The 19,828-nt window shown below is 42.8% G+C and overlaps 1 protein-coding gene across 1 annotated transcript in view; it reads right to left on the reverse strand.

Annotated features, from left to right (window-relative positions):
- Positions 1-19,828, reverse strand: part of TBCE (tubulin folding cofactor E) — a 203,695-nt gene that overhangs the window by 126,177 nt on the left and 57,690 nt on the right. The window contains exons 4-5 of the mRNA XM_018571352.1: positions 13,621-13,694; positions 12,813-12,912 (exon numbers count right to left, since the gene is read on the reverse strand). Of these exons, the coding sequence (XP_018426854.1) occupies positions 12,813-12,912; positions 13,621-13,694 (174 nt within the window). The remainder of the gene's footprint in view (positions 1-12,812; positions 12,913-13,620; positions 13,695-19,828) is intronic.

Here is a 19,828-nt window from a genome sequence, read left to right on the forward strand (position 1 = left end):
GTTGCCTTAATTTATCTTAAATTGTCAAGATCCTCTACCTGTCACTGAAGCTCAAGTAAATGGCAATTATGCCAAGCTGTGGCCAATCGAGAATACCTTATAGCCGATTTGTGGCAACCTCCAACTTCTTTTACAGCCACCAAATGGGTTGACATTGCATGCAAATCATTACTGAGGTCAGAAATAGCTGCTGATAACTCCTCAATATCAGTCACAATGCTGTGAAGGTCCAACATCTTGGACATCTTCTGGATCATGGTCATGAGGTCCAGGTCTTCTGGGTAACCACCTCTTCCACTTCCCTAAGAAAAGAAGCAGGGAATCTCCATAGGCCCAGGCAGGGAACCGTGAGAGGCATTCAATGTCTCAACATGATGAGACCAATCTACCCCATGGATGCAGATGTGGTGGCAAAGGCTAATAAAATACTTCCCACATTGTGGGAGCTCCTCTAACATATGGCCATTCTCATTGCCGACCAAACCAAATAAGTTTAATTATTTGACTCTATCCTCGTAGCTTAGGTCCTTCAGTCTCCTTATTAATTTTGCTGCCCTTCTCTAGGCTTAAGTTCAAGGACACCTTTCCTGTGGATTGGTAAGCAAAACTGAACCACATACTCGAGATTAAGTGCTTTGTAAAGTGTTAGAATTATGGATTTTTCTCTAGATTAAATACCCTTTATATGCATGATAGTAGTCAGCTAGCTTTGTTAGCTGCTACTTGGCATTGCATGCTATTGCAAAGTCTGTGGTGTACCCCCAAATCTTTCTTCATCTCTGATTTCCAAACTGGGGCTCCCCCTAATAAGTAGCTTACATGCATATTTGCTATGTCCTATATCAAATGTATTACCCTGCATATTTTTGTATCATTAGAAAACACTGAAACAGAAATATTAATGCCAACCCCTGTATTGTTAATAAAAAGGATTAAACAGCATTGGCTCCAGGACAAACCCCTGGGACACACCACTCACAAACCTAGACCATTAAGAAAACAAGCCATTTATCAATACTGTCTGGACATGTTCCTGTAACAAGTACACGGTCATCAGAATTATTGTTTTGTTCATTAAACCCATCTTTTTCATTAGTATATTCTGAGGAGAAGAATGTATTTAATACCTCTGCTTTTCCCTGTCATTTGTGATCAACTTCCTGTGCTCATCTTTTTTTTTTTCATTAAATGATTATTGAGCTTTTCAAACAGATAACACATAACATATGACATGAAGACAATAGCTAATACATACATATCGAATATGGCATCAGAAGCATGGGGATAGGGGTTGGGAAAGTGGGTCCTACAAGGGGGGATGGGGAACGAGGGTTTCCCCTGATCTGGGTGTTGTTCATAAAAAGTTTTCAGCATATTATAATAGCAAACTAATAAACATACATATATACATGTCCCAGTTGGGGTATTGCAAGGGAGACACCCGATTTTTGAGTTTAACAGTGCAGTTTGGTTTGGGGGGAAGGGGCCAGATGGTACAGCAGGTTCTGTGGACATAAGGGCAATATAATCATCAGTGGTCTTAAAATGTAACCATCCTGCCCAAGGTGTGTAGTAAGAACTATAGTCATCTTTGTGAGAGTGATGCCGTTCTTCCATCAATCTCAAATCATCCACGCGAGTCAACCATTCCGCAATGGTGGGTATTCGGGGGGATCGCCAATGTTTTGGAATAAGGGCCTTGGCTGCGTTAAGCATGAAGGGGACCACCGTCTTTTTATACGAACGGGCCGAGAGGGGGTTAAGGTGGAAAAGGCAGAGCCATGGGTCTAATGGTGTTGTGATACTACTAATAGAGGTTATGTAACTGGTGATTTCTTTCCAGTACTGCTGTATGAGTGGGCGTTCCCACCATAGGTGAACAAATGTGCCAGCCGAGCCACATAAGCGCCAAAACACAGGGGGGAGTTTTCACTGCACATAGCGTGCAGTGCGGTGGGAACCTGATACCATCTGGCCATGAGCTTAAAATTAACTTCCATCATGTAGCTATCTGGTGACACAGAGGAACACATTTGCAGCAGTTTAGCACGCTGAGAGGGAAGTAAGGGATGCCGTAGTTCTTGTTCTCATTTAACCAGGGAAGGAAGGTGGAGGCGAGTCTGCTGTGATACTGGCAAGGATCTTATAGGTGACAGAGAGACCGTGACGTGTGGGTGTGGTTGACCCTAGGAGGGATGTAAAGGGCAGGAAATGTTGGCGTGTACGCATAAGGGACTGGACAAAATGTTGCAATTGTCTATGTCTCCAAAAATCCATTGGGTGTGTGCCCCATTTGTTCCGTAGGGATGGAAGAGGACGAAGCATAGTTCCTTGGAGAACATCTTCCAAGCGTAAGCAAATCCGTACCTGTCCAAGTTAAAAAGAGCGGATCAGACTTTCCCGGAAGAAAGTAATCTGAACCCGTCAGAGGTAATAACACAGAGTTGTAAGGCCACCCTTGCAATTTGTGTAAGCGATCCCAGGTTGCCAATGTGGCCATGGTGAGTGGAGAGGTCATAGGTGACAAGTTCCTCTCTGAGGGGGGTCCATATACAATGGGATAGCTTGGAGGTACTCAGGTCACATTCTAATTGTACCCATCCCTTTTGCGAGGTATGGTACGTCCAATCCACCAATCTAGCCAATTGTGCCGCCTTGTGATACAATTTAAAATCGGGCATATTTAGGCCCCCCTTTACTTTGGTGTCTGGTTAAAACAGAGTATGCGATTCTGGGTCTCCTTCGTTGCCATAAGTATTTCGAGAGTAGTGAACGGAGTGTGTCTAGGTAAGTCAGTGGTAGGTTAATAGGTAGCATTTGGAAATGGAATAGAACTTTGTATAATATCATCATTTTAAGGGTGTTCATTCGGCCCAGACAGGACATGGAGCGTAGGGAGTAAGTGGTTAGGTCTAGTTTCAGCGAATTAAGCAAGGGAATGTAGTTAAAGTTGTACAGATCTGAGAGTTTGGGGGTGAGGTAGATGCCTAGGGAGCGCAAGCTGTCCTGTCACCACAGAAAGGGGAAGTGAGGGGTTACGCTGCTACAGTCGGCTCCCTTTACCGTTATATTCAAGATCTTAAAATTGGACATTTCTCCGTATGTGCGCAATTCAGACAATATGTGTGGGAGGGAAATCCTGGGGTCCCGCACGTAAAATAAAATGTAATCAGCATATGCAGTGGTAAGAGAGGATATGCCATGGATGTTGGGACGGTATTCTCCACACATCTGCCAGTTGTAGGTGGTGTAGTGCCCTGCGTACAGTGTTTAGATGGGATTTGGGATTACGTGCCAGGCCAGTGGAGGTATCCACTGAGGGGTCCATACAAAAGTTAAAATCCCCAGAGACTATCAGATGGCCCGTGTGGAAGCTCCGTAGTTTGCCTAGTATTTTTCTGAAGTAGGGCGCTGGAGAGGAGTTCGGACAATAAACGTTCGCAGAGTGTATGCAACACCATATAACTCAACATGAAGAAACAAATACCGACCCTCCGTGCAATCATGGACGATATGGGTCTCTTGTAGAAAGACCATGTCTGCTTGCAGTCTATGTAACTCAGTGAGAACTTGATGCCTTTTAGCCAGAGCGTTAAGACCCCTGACATTATAAGTTACCATACGTAGGGACGCCATCATGGACTTTGAAGGGTAGCTACCAAAGTGGCTTCTAGGCCCAGACCATGGGGGGGTTCCCCAAAGAGGAAAGTGGGAGGACAGGGGCGGGCAAAGGGGGGGGAGGGTACACAGTAAACACATAACAACATGTTGGCATACCGCCACAGTAAGTGTGCCGAGCACGGAACTGAGGTCATGTTACATGATCTAAAGTAGACCACGTGAGAGGCCGCCTAGTGGGGGGTGTAGGGCATGGCCCAAGCAGCATTGACAGTATCGTTACCATCTCTGCAACCAAGCCCAGTACCCAGTAACTGGCACCCCCACCCCCCACCCCCCCGAGTAATCCTCTTATCATATAAAGTTTAAACATAACAAGAATATGATATGAAATACCACTCTGCTAACACATAAGTCGCTATGTGCGACCAACCAGGTAAACGAGTGAAAGGGAGCTCAGCCCTGGGGCTGTATTGCTGTAACGCACGGGTTGTCTACTCCACCAGACTCATGAGTGTTCAGCAGAAAAACATAGGCAGTTCCATTCGAATGGAGGAGAGAAAGCGGGAAACAGGAGGGCTGAACACCCGTTGCCAGTCAGGGGTGATGGTGACAACGTCCAGGATCAAAAAACATATAAGAAAAAACTGTAAAAATTAAGAAACAATAAAGAGCGTATAGCCCCAGGGGCTGTATAGCATATCGTCATGCTGACGAGCTGGTGTAGATCACGGGGTATCCGCCTGGGAGGAACGGGCCACCGATTGCCGCCGGGAGGTTTAGGTGATGGCTGCCATTTGCGAGATAGGTAGCGGGGCCCAGCCAGGCATTGCATCGGCCCATCCAGGGAGAGCGGGAGGTGTGATTCCTAATTTCTCACAAAAACCTGGTAGATCTTCAGGGAATCGTAGAACCGCGCAATGACCTTCACGGGAGCCAATCAAGCAGGCCGGGAATCCCCAACGGTAGGTGATGTCGTGATCTTGCATCAGGTTGAGCAGGGGTTTCAGGGCTCGCCGTCTGGAGAGGGTCTCCACAGCCAGGTCAGGGAAGATGCGTAGTTTGGCATCCATCAAAGTCCACGTCAGCGGTACTCTTGAGGCGATCCGACACTTAGGCCTTATCTGTGAAGTAATGGAATCTCACAATGATATCTCTGGGTTGCTCACCTGCTCCCAGTCGAGGACGGAGTGCCCGGTGTGCCTAGGAGGCCATTAAAGATGCCGCGGAGCGTGTCTCTCAAACCTGCATCGCGTGTAGCCTCAGGTAGGCCCTGGACACGTAAGTTATTACGGCGGTTCCGGTTCTCCTGGTCCTCTAGCTTGTATAACAGATGTTCATCTGTGCTGTGGTACTGCAGGCCCGCAGTTCTTGAATTGCCTGGGCATGGGCATCTAGTCTGGTCTCAGCCTCCTCCACCCTGTGTAGAACATGGGTCACTTCCGCCTTTACTGAGGAAATTTCGGACTTTAGCGAGTGTTCGAGGCGGGAGAACATCGCGGCCAAATCCGACTTACTCGGTAGAGTTTTGGCCAGCATCGCTACTGACATCTCCGAGCCCTGGTCCGAGTCTTGGGATGCTGAGGAAAAGGCCAGCGAGGGAGCCTGGGTCGCAGGCGGAACTCCGGAGGGTGGCAAGGCCTCACCTAGGCCGCGGCCTCTGGAGGAACGGCCCGCCAAGTCATCAGGTGAGGAAGCCGTCTGGGTCCACATGCGCTTGAGGGTGCCCTTAACTAAATTGTTTAGTCGAATCTTTACGGCGTGGGGTTCTGCCCATGGTATGCGGAGGTGGATGAGGGTTGTTGCTGGATAAAATCAGGTTGTAAAAAGTGGTATTTAGTTGAGATTGCTCGGGGTGGAAGACGGAGCCAAAGCTAGGCACATCCGCTCGGCTCCATGCGCAAACCACGCCCCCACTGTGCTCATCTTTTATAGGGACTATGTGTTCTTTACTTACCTTTTTACTACTGATATATTTGAAGAATTTTTGGAGGATTAATTTTACCAACTACAGCAATATGATTGTTGAATTCTATTTTAGCTGCCCAGATTGTGCTTTTACAGCTTTTATTGCCTTCCTTGTACCTCTAAAATGCCAGTATTGTCCCTTCCATCTTATAATTTTTAAAGGCCAGTTTTTTTTCCTTATATGTTTTTTTACTCTTGGATTTAGCCACATGGGTTTAACGTTTGTTCTTTTATATTTGTTAGCCAAAGGGATGCACTGGCGGATGTGTCCGTAAAACACTCCCACCTCCAATACGGTTGGGCAACAGTAATCACAAGGTGATTGCATTTGCAGTAGGTTACAAAAAAAAGAGAGGCATGTTGGTATGACAAGAAGTCAGTGGCCGCAATAGTGACCAGTGACCAGACGAGATCGGGAAATTCCAGTACTGCATCCTATACCTCCCAGCAGCGATCCCAGCGAACTGAAAATGCTAGCACGGATTGGCTTCAATGCATGGCGTGGTCAGTTTGAACCAGGAACCCAGGGAAAATGTCAGGATCATCAACTTTTCTACAGCAATAGAATAAATAACATTAGAGGCTAGATTTTTAAAACAACTGTATGCATAAACACACATATATAAGATCTAAACTTTTGAGGTAGCATACACTTTAAATCTTTATCTTTTTTTACCGTAAATGGAAAGGAGAACATTTTTAGTTTTGCGTTTGAGACTGATACATTTTGTGGCATGTTGACCAGAATATAAAGTGTATGCCAAGGCAAAAAAAAAATACAGTACATCTCTGAAATACGTGCACATTTCCACATGTTTCGTCCCTGTTAAGACACGATAAATGAACAAAAATACCTGTGCATATGTCATAATTGCACTCAAATCCTGTGACCTATTGTGGGCTGAAAACACACAAACCTTTTGAGAAGTGATTGCGGAGGGTTGTCAGTCCTGCCCAATTTTCTTTTGCTAAACTACTAGACACACCCACTCTTCCACCCTACAATAGAAAGCCTTATTAACTGTTTAGTCCTAAGATAAGAAGTGGGAGGGCTAATTACCTTCCTGGGGATAACATAGGAATTGTGCACAAGACACAGTACTGCTCCGACTTTCTGACAAGATCAATGTGTATGTTTGCACTTATTGAACAGACAACAGAATGTTTCAATGGTATCTTTGACAAAGATAATTTAATTGTTAGGGTTTACATATATTTTAATGCCCTCTTCATTAAAATGATATCTTCTTTTAAAAGCCTAACACAAGGAACACGCTATGTAATTTAGGTACATAGGGACATCCAAAACCAATCCAACTGAGGATTGGGCAGCACAGCAAACAATGCACTAACAGGCCCACGTAAAGGACAGGTCAAAAGGGGCAAAAGGGAGCTGTAACCGAGAGGACGTGGTACTGTCTGTGGTACACTCGAGCAACACGTACCACATCCATATAGCAGAGGGAAAACTCCTCGGAACGTGGTGGAGCAGGGCAAAGAGATGGAATTACAATGGAAGGAGTAAAACCACCTTTGCGAGAAAAGAGGACCAGAAGAACATTTTCCCCACAAAAATGGGGTCCTTACAGGTCAAGGCCACCAACTCAGAGACTCGCCTCGCAGAGGTGATGGCAATTAGAAAGGCAAACTTGTGAGTGAGAGAAGACTGGGAAATATCACTGATGGGGGTTTCTAAAGTAACGACAGAACCAGGTTAAGATCCCACACTGTCACTGGGAAACGCACAAGTGGAACAATATGTGCAGTACCCTGTACAAAGGCCTTCACTAAGAAGTGAGAGGCAAGTGGTCTTTGAAAAAGAATCACTGAGATCTGACCCTTGATAGTGTTTAGGACCATATGTTGATCCAGACCGGACCGGAAAAAAACAGGATTTGTCCCATAGAATACTACCAAGGATGCGAATCACCAGAAAACACTCCCGGTCGATCCTGCAGACCAAGTGAAAAGTTTGTTGTAGTGCAACTTTCCAAAATGCTTAGGCTTATAGGAGCCATGATTGTAATACTGGGTTGTTTCACTCCTGGAGATATACAGCTCTTTAGATTACCCTTTCAATAGGTTTGTCTATCCCGTCAGTAACCAAAATATACATCAAAAAAGCAAAAGGTTCGAATTGTCTTTCAAGCGGAGGCAGTTCAAGATGTGGACAAACCACAGTTATGATTTTTAAGAAAAAACTTTTATTCTAATCAAAATAGCAATAAATAGAGTACACACAGCTGACAACTTGCTGTCAACTAACTAAAAACTGATGGCTAGTGAAACTGACTATGATTAGTAGTTGGTTGGATATATGGACCCTTGATTGGCTGTACACGTATCTCTCCTGATTGTGAATGTTTATTTGCGGTTTAGGATCTAGATACTCAAGTGTATCTAAAGTGTTTTCATTTTATAACGATGAGTGATCATATCAGCATCGCCTTGAGCTCTATACAAGTTACATAGATATCTAAATAGGTTACAGATCCTACATGTTGCTATTTTGTATATTTCATAGACCTGTCTTGATTCGACAGTGGATGGGTCTGTGGTGGTCAAATAGTGACTAAAACTTTTCGCAAACCGACAGCAGCAAATACTGCTGAACGCCACAAGTCATCACCCAACACCGTTAAAACGAGGGATTCCAACTGGCCAATTTCTAAGAATTAAAAGAAACTGCACTAAATCAATAGATTATGCCAATGAATCCAAAGCTCTATATAAAGGATTTAGGGAATGAGGATACCCACACAGGACCCTAAGAAAAAGTAAAACAAAAGCAAATGAAAAAACAAGAACCGAATTACTGGGAGATAAACCCAGGGAAGATGACCTGAATAAAGATAAAAACTACACAAGAATGATCACCAAATTCGGCTCGGGATGGGAAAAATTGAGATCTATCATGACAAAACACTGGAACATCCTCGAACTATGCCCAACCCTAACCAAAATAGTAGGTCCGAGACCTCTTCTGACAGTGCGAAGAGCAGCAAATTTAAAAGATGCGCTAGTGAGCTCAGAATTCAGACCGAAACGGTCAAATCAAGGATATAATAAACCGAGAGGAATGTTCCCCTGTGGTAGATGCAGGATGTGCCCACTGGTGGACAAAACAAATACGTTCAAAAATACGGAAGGCACCAAAACCTACAGTATTAACCATTTCATTAACTGTGAAACCAGCAAAGTAATATACCAACTAGAATGTCCATGCCAGAAATACTATATTGGGAAAACAAAAAGACAACTAAGGATCAGAATCGGGGAACATTTAAACGATATAAAGAAAAAAGAAAAGGATAGTCCTCTAGCCATGCACTTTGCGGAGGCCCATGACGGCCAAACAACAGGTCTAAAAGTAAAAGCCATATATGCACTAAAACTGCCCCCAAGGAGGTGAGACTTTGATACTATACTCCTACAAAAAGCAAAAATGTGGGTGTATAGATTGAACACCCTAGCACCGATGGGTTTGAACAACGAATTCAACCTCAATACATTCCTGTGAACCTCTCAAGAAATCGTTCAAAGGTTTTTGCGTTTCGTTTTTTATGGATAATCTCACTGATTTTGTTTTTACAAACCATTTCTCCGTTGCCGATGGATACTTCCTGAGCAATGAGAAAATCAAATTCAATGACGCCAGCAAACTGGATTAATAATTAGTCAACAGGTGAGAAAGGCATTTATATGTGCCCAACACCTGTAAAGCAGCACGTCCTGACGAAGCCCCGAGGGGAGGGGCGAAACGTGTAGACGCCGCTCTTTGAACTAGGTGAATGACCCGGAGAACTTCGGCTGTACAGCCTCAATATCCTGATCAACAGTGATCTACTTAACAGCACTAGTGTCTGTCTTCATCACCGATATCTGGATAACCCGCCAACATCAGAAAAACATTGGGGATAACAAAGGGAGATCAAAGGCGTTTGATTTAAACTAAAAATACGTAACCACCAGTGAGAACCCGGAAATGGAGATCGAAGAACTGACCGCTAGGTCACGTGAGTAGATCTGCTGTTCGGTTCTAACACGAATCAGCAAAACTAAGTTATAATTATCGCTTTAAAAAGAACTGTCCCCCTGTCTAGATATATATGGTGGAAAACTTTCCAATATAGTTCACCAGAGAGAATCAAGCATAATTAACCATGCACTGACTAACACACTAAGAGAAATCTTAGCTGATATTGACCGCCTCTCTCTGACAGAACTAACCCACCCTGCAATCGGATACTACATCTAAAAGAAAGATACCGCTAATTATAGGGACACTATCCCAGAAGCTACTGTTCATCCAAGTTTAAATATCTAGGAATGAGAATCCTATTTTGTTAAAAAACTACCATAGACCCATCCACTGTCGAATCAAGACAGGTCTATGAAATATACAAAATAGCAACATGTAGGATCTGTAACCTATTTAGATATCTATGTAACTTGTATAGAGCTCAAGGCGATGCTGATATGATCACTCATCGTTATAAAATGAAAACACTTTAGATACACTTGAGTATCTAGATCCTAAACCGCAAATAAACATTCACAATCAGGAGAGATACGTGTACAGCCAATCAAGGGTCCATATTTCCAACCAACTACTAATCATAGTCAGTTTGACTAGCCATCGGTTTTTAATTAGTTGACAGCAAGTTGTCAGCTGTGTGTACTCTATTTAATGCTATTTTGATTAGAATAAAAGTTTTTTCTTAAAATCATAACTGTGGTTTGTCCCCATCTTTAGTTATAGGAGCCATGGCCTGACATTGTGCCAGGAGTTGGAGTAGGTAAATCCTGCAACTTTAGCTTGTAGTGTACTATTTCATGAAAGGAGGGACACAACTTCTTTCTGTTTAGACTTCAGAACTGGGGACTGAAGGTCAACCTGAAGATACACCTGAGAACAGCTGGCCAGGCTGAGTCGTTGCGGCCGAGGGCACTGTGTGTCCGAGGTGCTGTCTGCCGTCGGCTCTATGTCAGTTGGCTCAGGAGGCACAGCGGTGGTTCGGACAGGAACGAACGCCAACGGGAGTGGTAGGAGGGTCAATGAGCACTGGAGGGCGGTGTATGCGGGGTCGGTAGTTACGCGTTTCGAGGCGGGCCTCTTTGTCAAGCTATGATAAAACGGGGTGAACGCTTACACCTCACAAATGGGACTGAAGATACACCTCACAATCTGAGGGTATGAATTCAGATAAAAACAACTGCCCCACAGATGACGACCTGTCAGATTTAATAATAGCTGGAATTTCTAGTTTGGAATCTGCTGGCGAGTCGGGTCAAGGGCAGTTTTAACTCCTGCGATCAGACTGCATCACGAGACATAGAGCCCTCCATAACTCAGAGTAGTCTTCCACAGTAAAGTAGTTGGTATCTGAGACACCAGAAGGTGGGAGCGAGGGCTCAGAATTGAATACAGAAGCAGTAAGAAAAGCACTAGCACTATGAAAAGCTATAAAAAGAACAATGTTCCCTAAATAAACCCATATAGAGAGCTCAACGCCACGTAAAAAACAAAACAAAACCAAAGTGTATAAAAGACAAAGCATGTATGGAATGTAATGGAAAATCCCATAAAAAATACAATAATTAAAAAGTTCTTATTATATTAACAGTTACAAAAATAACATAATTCCCTTACATAAGCAAGAGGGAAGCCCCCAAACACTCATCTAATCCAATGAAAATATCTGGTGCCTCTATAAATACATATTTCCACAGATAAGATGCTCTGGCAACAGCAATATGTATAATGTGGGCGGATGATCATGATGGCAAAGTTGGTATGAGTGACTAGGGACATCAATTGCTGATATTCAAATCTATTCACAATCTAGGATGCACGGTGTGTCCAATATGTATACATGCTTTCGCTGGTGCAAAAAATGGTGGGTATCGCATACAAGCAGCTGGCATGATCCTGTAAGCATCCTATACTCTTGTAAATACAGTTTCCCACCAAAAACCAGTGTATATACTGTACTTACACCCATTGTTCTGGTACAGTTAGAGTTTACAGCCTATGCTGTTTTGAGAGCTCTGCATATCCCTATAGGAAAACATTTTATGTTGCAATTGGATCACACACAGAATGAGCACTGTGCAACTGGCTCACCCATGTCAGCCAAGTGACCCACATGCTGCTTGGCACCATACACTGCCAGTAGAAAAACTCTAGCAGAGACAAAATAATTGTATTGCCAAGAGCAGAAGGATGTCCCACCACAGGTCGCTATGGGTACTCAAGACAGAGTAAGCAGGTGGCGATCAGGCCACAAAGTGGAGAACTGTGTGACAACCCTCGCTGCAGGAGGTGAAGAAGGGCTGTCTGATCATAGCAAAACCATGCTGTATCCCCTGTCGAGTGAGAAGTACTGGAAGCTGAAGAGAGGGAGTGGTGTGCTGCTAGTAAAAATGCCCATTGAGAAAAAGGTGACTCATCCAGCATGGCAGCTAGAATGTAGAGTAGTGTTTGCAGTTACAGTAGTGCACACCAAGCACCACAATGTCCCAGTTCAAAAAAAAGGAGGAAGCCCTCCCTTGACACAGCCCATGCATTTGCTTGCAGTCTATTTACAGGAGAAGAGAGTATTTTGAGGAAGGGTCAGGTGAAGAAACTCCTACAGATCTGAACCTAAAGGAATAACTGCATCAAATTCACAGTAAGTAAAACACTGGCTAGACGCTTGTACTAGAGCCCTGCCTGTACAATGACACATCTAGTTGTGCCACTGTGGTGACATGGCCTGAGTTCACCACAGTGAACTGAGAAAACCTGTGTTTTGCTAACTGTATAGACTTCCAAGTGGCTAAGTGGCCAACCTAAATTTGCCAGCAGCTGTATGCTTGCAGAGCTAGGAGAGACGTCCATCCTCCTAAAGGACACTAATCTAAACTGAGCATGGTTGGTTTAGGAGTAGTTTCTGTGCCTAGTGTTCAATCCCCCTGTAGATGGCAGAAATTCTGTGTCCATCCTAAGGTAGACATATAGAAAGGGAGCTTTAGCCAGCATTCCCCTTTACAAACAAACCCTTAAACACACCATTACTCACTTTTTTGACTTACCAATTTGTAGGGTGAGGTGGAATGTACAGGTGGAATGAATTAAGTGCAAAACATTGAAATCACTAGCACAGAAATGTAATCACTCATTACGTGTTCCTCAGAACATTGTATACATTTTCTCTAAGCAGTTAAAAAGAAAACAACCATACCTGAGATCAAGGGTTTCTAGTTTCTTAAGCTGACAGGCAATATCTGCTACATTTTCCAACGAAGACAGAATATTTTTTGACAAATTTAATACAGAAATATCTGATATATAGTAAGTGAAGGAAAACAATCAAATTTTTCAAGCTATATTAAAGAAACTAAATATATAAGTGAAACAATAGATTTTAAAAAGATCTACACTGCATAACAACAGGATTAAGTATGAAAACATTTTTTTTACATAATTCTTATAAGGAACAGGGTTTGGAAGTGTGCAAGGACAAGAAACAATTCTAGAATGCACATTATAAGTTTATCCTATATTAACCCCTTTGTGACGGGAGACGTACACTGTACGTCCCGCCACGAAGTGCCTATATGACTGGCCACGTACACAATGCTGAGGCATGCATTAATGAAATAGTTAAGCTTTTGTAAAAACGTATTTCTTTCATTAATGAAAGAATGAAGCCGTTACATACAAATAAGGAAGCGCTAAATAGCGATCCTGTATTTGACAGCTGAAGATAGCAGAGAGGTAGCAGAGTGAGTCACCTCCCTGCTATTCGTTTTGACAGCTCCTTAGACTGGCCAATGTGTATGATACATTTCAGGCACAGATGCTGTTTCAAACATTATATAAGATTGCATAACGTCTTACAAATATTGCACCCCCTGTTGGGGAGATTAGCATTGGGCCCGCAAGATATGTACATTGAATCCTTTCAGCATCTATTTAAGAATATTTATTAAGCACAAATATATCATCACAGTGCTGGACGAGTCTTAAATACAAGTGGTTGATGATACATCGCAGTCCAGGCCTTTCACTGTGTCCCCGGGGGGGCTTCCACCCGGGAGATGGGTTTCCCCTGTTGCTGAAACTGGAGGGAAACCGTAACACATAAGTCACCCTTAATATTTATAGTTCAGGTATACCGCAGCACAATAGAGTATATTTATCCTGATGCTTCCAAAGCATCTATTATCCCTGACACTACCCCAGTCTTCAATTTTTGCTGCATGCACTTTGCTTGTCTGTTAGTTGTTATCTAATCTGTCTGTTCACTGTTGGTGTTTGATGTTTGTTTAAAGTTTTTAGAAGTACGTTGTAGAGGTTCACTAGAGGCCCTCAAACCCTGGCGAGGCGCAAGCTGTTGACATGGGTCCTCTGAAAAGCAAGTGCTGAACTGTCCCTTTATTTATATACACTTCCAGATACTTTACTAACCTTTTTATTTGTGTAAGTTATGGGCAACAAGTTTGGTCAGATACAGATGAAGGACTGTTAACGGTTTCATACATAAAAAAAGGGGGCTACCTTTTTTTTATACAAGAAACAATTTGTTAAAAACAACTTGGAAAAGCTCTAAGCCAGGAATGAACACGAAAACTGCGCAGCTGAATGAACCCACCTGATCTGGACCCTGGAACATAGACAAATGGCGCCTAGTAGGCAACCTTTTTGCTTACTGTACTCTCTATGTGATATGGGGTTTCATGGGTGTCGAGCTCTGAGGAAGGGGGAAGCTCCCCCGAAACGAGTCAGCTAGCCAGTCTTCTCTGGAACCTGCTTTACATTTTATTGCTTTTTCCAATGTACCTCTATACGAGTAGTTTTCATGTTTTTTTTATTGCTCTATCCAATAAACATTAATACACTAGGATAAGGCGCTGTTTGTCTGTTTTACGTGTTGTGAGGATACTTCCCAGTGGCCTTGGAGACGGCAGCCTTCTCCCTTAACATTTTGAAGTTGAAGAAACCCTTTATGCTGAGCGCTGTCGTGTACATAGTTTCGTAGGTGTCTAGCTGCAAGGTAACCCAGCTTCAGAAAGCTGACCTTTCTTTTATAAATCCTGCACGGTTAATTTCTTCTTTCAATTTGTTGTATCAAGTGGAACGGAGTTATCTTTATGAACTGTGGCTTCCTTGGGTCGACATTTGTGTGACTTTGTGATTACATTCTGGTGAGCAGTTCAGCAAACATTGTGATCACTACGTGTATGGTTAAGTCTCCATGTACCGTGTGAATTTAAGAAATTGACCCCTCCTTCATATGCTACAGTAGCGGGAGCCGGTTTGCCAACTCTAGATACAGCTCCCACCATATCAGTGGCACAATAAGTCTCAGCAATGCCACAGGTAACCCTTTTGTTCTCAGGTGGAGAGTCTGAGGATCTACTACAAGCACCTATTTCCACATAAACACATTAGAAAGGAATGTAGTAGTGAGCTGTCCACTGCTAGAAAAGAAGGGGGTCTGTATTCAGCCCATGGGAGTTTGTGCACAGCCTTTGGTTGGATGGATGAGTATGTGAGAAATTAGACAGACAATGAATGTGTGGAAAGAATGTAGAAAACGGTGTTGTATTTTTAGGAGACAGATAGGCAGACCACATCTGACTGCCTTGTACACACCACTATTACCAGAACTGTTTTTAAAGCAGGAGAATTTTTCTCCTGACAGATGCCAATCTTTTAGCTCCTGTGTTTTAAGCAATTATTAGAGATCTTTTGTGTTGCCCTAATGGAGCTATCTCCCTTAATGGAGGAAAAAGTTTATATGCTGGCAAAGGCACCTGCTCTCGATTTTGTCCAGTTACTACCTTCCTTTTGTTTTAGTCTGCAATTAATTCTTAGGAAATGCTACGGGAGTCCTTACATAACTACATGGAGACAAACATAGACCTGTTTTGTATGCCCCTATGCCCTTGGACTCAGTCTTTAATGGCTCCCCTATTTGTGTGCGCACTATGGTGTACGTTTTATAAACCGTGATAAAACTAGCTTTATCACAAGTTAACTTTACTCAGCAGATCACTTTGTTTTACTCGGCTGCACAGAGGCTGTTTAATAACCTGCGAAAAGAAAACTTATCACACGAAACAGCTGTGAAAGGCTGAGATAAGTCGTCAAGGTGATCAGTAGAGAAAGCAATGCAGGGAATGTATTCTGAGCTGCACAATGACATCCTCTGTGATAATCTACAATCCTCCTGACAGGATCATAGTTTACTCTGCCAAAACACCCAATAACAATATTACAAAGCACCTCTATAGCAAAGTGCAACAGTTATTTCTTTGTTAAAATGATGAAAATTGCTAAAAAGCAGGATTTACACGCTCCGATTTGTTCAGCATGTACCAGTACAAAAGCATGAATCACACTACCAGAGGCGGCCGCAATGTGAGGCAGTGATGGGGTTAAACATTCTAAAGGGGCACTCTGATGGAGCCAAGCAATGTAAGTGGACACTCTGACACATGCTGGAAATTAGAATGTTTGGCGTCCCTGAAAAAAGCCTACTGTCCCGAGACAGGTGCATCAGCACTGTGTGTGTGCAAACACACTAGCATCAGGTATTAATGCATTACAAACGGCGGACCATGGTGGCGAAATGGTCTTACAGACTCTTATGTGTGGAGTGCAATGTTCACTGCATCTGCCTGTAAAACATGCTCCCCAGACATGCTTCAAGCTTAATTTGGTGGGCCTGTTTCTGAGGGAGACTGAGCCTTCAACAACAAGCCCTAAGGTCACATGACCTTACTGAACTTTACCTCACACTACACAGATACAGTGAGGGGACTTGAAACTGCCACTGTCACTCTCATGAGGGAAGGGTGGCATTAAGACAGACTTCCCTCCTTTTCCCTCTCAAGGCTGTGACACACTGCAGGCGAAGCGAAAAAATCGCAACCTTCCACTTCGCACCGCAGCTTGTCTACACTGTAGTTTGTCCGGGCACAGCGGAGCTCGGGATTGCCAGCAGCGGCGGCAAAGGAGGGGGGGGGGCGCACAAACGCACGCATATTACAAGCAATCGGGCGTCTCTACAGACGTCTGAACGCTTCTATGTAAGCAGCCATCGCTGGCTGTTTACATTCGAAGCCGATTTCCCGTTCGTGCGCGCCGCCTAGCGGCGGGCACGAGTGGGGCAGGTTAGGACGTTTAAAAATGCCCACCCGCATTCCATACTTTTCTCCCTTTATTAAACAGGTACGTTCCCATTACTTTCTGTGTATTTATCACCAGGATGAGAAGAGGTGAGATATTTAAGTTCCTACTTAACTTATCACGGGTTATTAAACACCATTTCTAGACTTTTCACTTTGCTAAGGTGAGAAAAGCCTTCTCACTGCTTATCACACTCTTTCACAGTTTATTAAACATACACCTATAGTGGCATGTGCTCTCTTACTGGAGAGAATAGTGCAAATCATTTTAATACATTCCCTAACTATTATGGTCCCATACCTAGTCCACCAAATGCTAGAACATTTTATGCTTGTCTATGTCCAGATTCCTCTCATTGTGACAATCAAGAGATGCACTACAACTGCTCTAGATATGCCTATCTGGAAAGCTGTGCACTTTCTAACATGTGCAGGGAGACTGGTCAGGCAGGCCAATCTAATAGAGAGGTTGTTTAGGGTTTTCTATGAGCCCCTTGAGGTGGCCATTCTGAAGGTAAAAGACCCATACAACAGTTGGTACGAGAGAGGTAGAAGGGAGTAGAGCAGTGGCTGGATAAGGCAGCGAAGTAAGCTGCTCTCTAATATGTCAGAACAGCCTGAGACAAGGAAGCCTTAGTCTGTCTGTGGATTCAGGCACCTGAGAAGGAAAGGAACTATGGAGGAAGGACGGAGCTTCCCCTGATGAGCAGGGCCTGTGGATTTGCAGGATTCGATGGGCTCCTGAAACTTTGTTCCCCATGGCGATACAGCTAGCGCATGGACTGGGCCGCTTGTCCAAAGACGCAATATAGGTAAGATATGGATTTTCTACCTTAGCTGCCCGATTCTGTGTGTCCTGCCTCTCTTGTGCCCGGAACAATCCAGAAAGAATAGTGACTGTCCCTTTGTGACTCTTCCCTAAGCCAAGACAGATTACATTCAGTTATTTAAGTGTTTTGGTGTGTGTGTTAACATACTTTCAGCATGTGGCTAATATATTCTTCCATCCCAGACCCTTCCTCTGTTGCAAAAATTTGAAGGCCCATCCTAAGTTCTACTGACGTCCTAAACAGCAGTCAAGCTTAAAATGGAAGTTTGGTTAAAGACATACTAGCCATTGCAAAAACTTTTGAAGTGATTATTGCAACATTTGAAGAGAAGGGAAAATCATTTTTGCTGTGACTTTTATGGCAATAATAGGCATATCAGTATGTACAAATGAAAGTGTGGGAATGAAGTAGGCCACACGCATAATGTAAAATGGTCAATTAGGAAGCAACATTATCCCTTTACTGTATGTAAACAGCAATAATGTCAGTACAGTGTTGGATGTGCTTACACTTATACTTGCACACTGGTCTGATTCCAATGATAGTAGTTCCCTCAAGTTTTTCTAGTTTTAATGAAACCCAAATCTAATGTGTATTTAGTATTGCAGAAGAAAAGGATAAACTAGTAAGTCTACCTGAATCTTTATGTACCCCTGAAGATAGTATAAGCTGCCAAATGTAATATTTCCTCTCATCTAAGGCGATCCTTTATAAAAAGAATCATACTTTATATGTGGTCTTCAAACTTATGCTTAGCTCCCTGCTAACCTAACTGGATTAGGATCCTTAGGAAATTTTTGTTTAGTGGAATATTGGATGTTTTAAAAAGTTATGCACTTTAATCTTTATGGCATTGTTGCTCATTGTATTTCTTTACTTTGCCGTTAACATTGCTATGTGTCTGTTATCTCCAGTATGAAAGTCATAGATTCCACAAGTCTCCACTCCCATCATACTGAAGAAACACCCACCTATGGACCTAACCTTTAAGAGACTCTTTTCCAAGAGAACAGAGTTCCTGCTGGCACAAGAAGATCAGGAAAACCCCAGTTGAGGAGACATGCCAGACGTTTCTTCAATATAGAAGTACCTTGGACGTACATGGTGTGTTTATAAATTAACAAAGGGGGCAGTTGTGTAAGAACACAAAAAAACATATACAGTAAACTCTGTTATCAGGTATTCAACTAACCAGAGCTCATCTAAGCAGAAAAAAAAATCCCCTGTGTACTCACTGTTTTGCTGATCTGCTGCATGCGTTATCCTGCAAATGAGTCTTTTCTTCTAACAAGAACAACCTTCTGTAACCTTTTCAATTAGTTCAGTGAAATAGTTATGTATTCCAGAATCTTAAGCAAACATTTTGAGGGTATGTGTTGTTTTAATCTAACTGATCATGCTACTTTTATCCAGTCACATATCCAAGCTTTGCATTGTAAAAAAAAAAAAAAAAACAGACTGAAAACATAACAGGATGTTTATGGTAAGTGGTGGGACTGGATCTTTGGATGGTTACCTGATATGTGGGGTTAGGGACAAATTATAGCTGTTTGTTGCTTAGTTGGGTATTGCTGTTATTTACAATGTATCCCTAATCTATTGATAACACAAACGTTTACACTACCTGACAACTGCAATCTTTTCCACTGATTCCCATTACTACACTCTGCCAGTATAAGGGGTATATTTTATAGTATTATCCCATTGGGATAAAAGGAGGGATTGAAAGGGTGATTCATTTCATTTGCCTGTTTCTGGGTTATACATAGTTAATGTCTGAGCAAGCAAAATTGTGTTTTTCTGTATATTCTACAGAAATCAGTTTAAGATGTTTCTAAAATGTTAGTCTTTGCAAATTGTATCTCTTAGCACCTCCAGCAATTAAGCTTATTCACCTTAGAAAAGAGGAGCTTAAGAGGGGACCTAATTGCAATGATCCCCATTGATAATTTATCAATGGGGATCACAATATTCTGAAAAATTAGTTTACACCGAGAACTCTACTGATGACACAAGAGGTTAGAAGAGAGGAGTTTTAATCTCAGACTGTGCAAGGAGTTTTCCACTGTGTGAGTAGTAAAAATGTGGAATTCCCTTCCACAGTCAGTAGTAGTAGTACATATACAAGGATATGGGAAGTTTTAGAGCGAAGAATATACAGACACACACACAGGTTGAACTGAATGGACCTTTGTCTTTATTAAACCTCACCTACTATGTTACTATCTACA

Source organism: Nanorana parkeri, unplaced genomic scaffold (assembly GCF_000935625.1).
Source record: "Nanorana parkeri isolate BGI_ZX_2015 unplaced genomic scaffold, ASM93562v1 scaffold1739, whole genome shotgun sequence".
NCBI lineage: Eukaryota > Metazoa > Chordata > Amphibia > Anura > Dicroglossidae > Nanorana > Nanorana parkeri.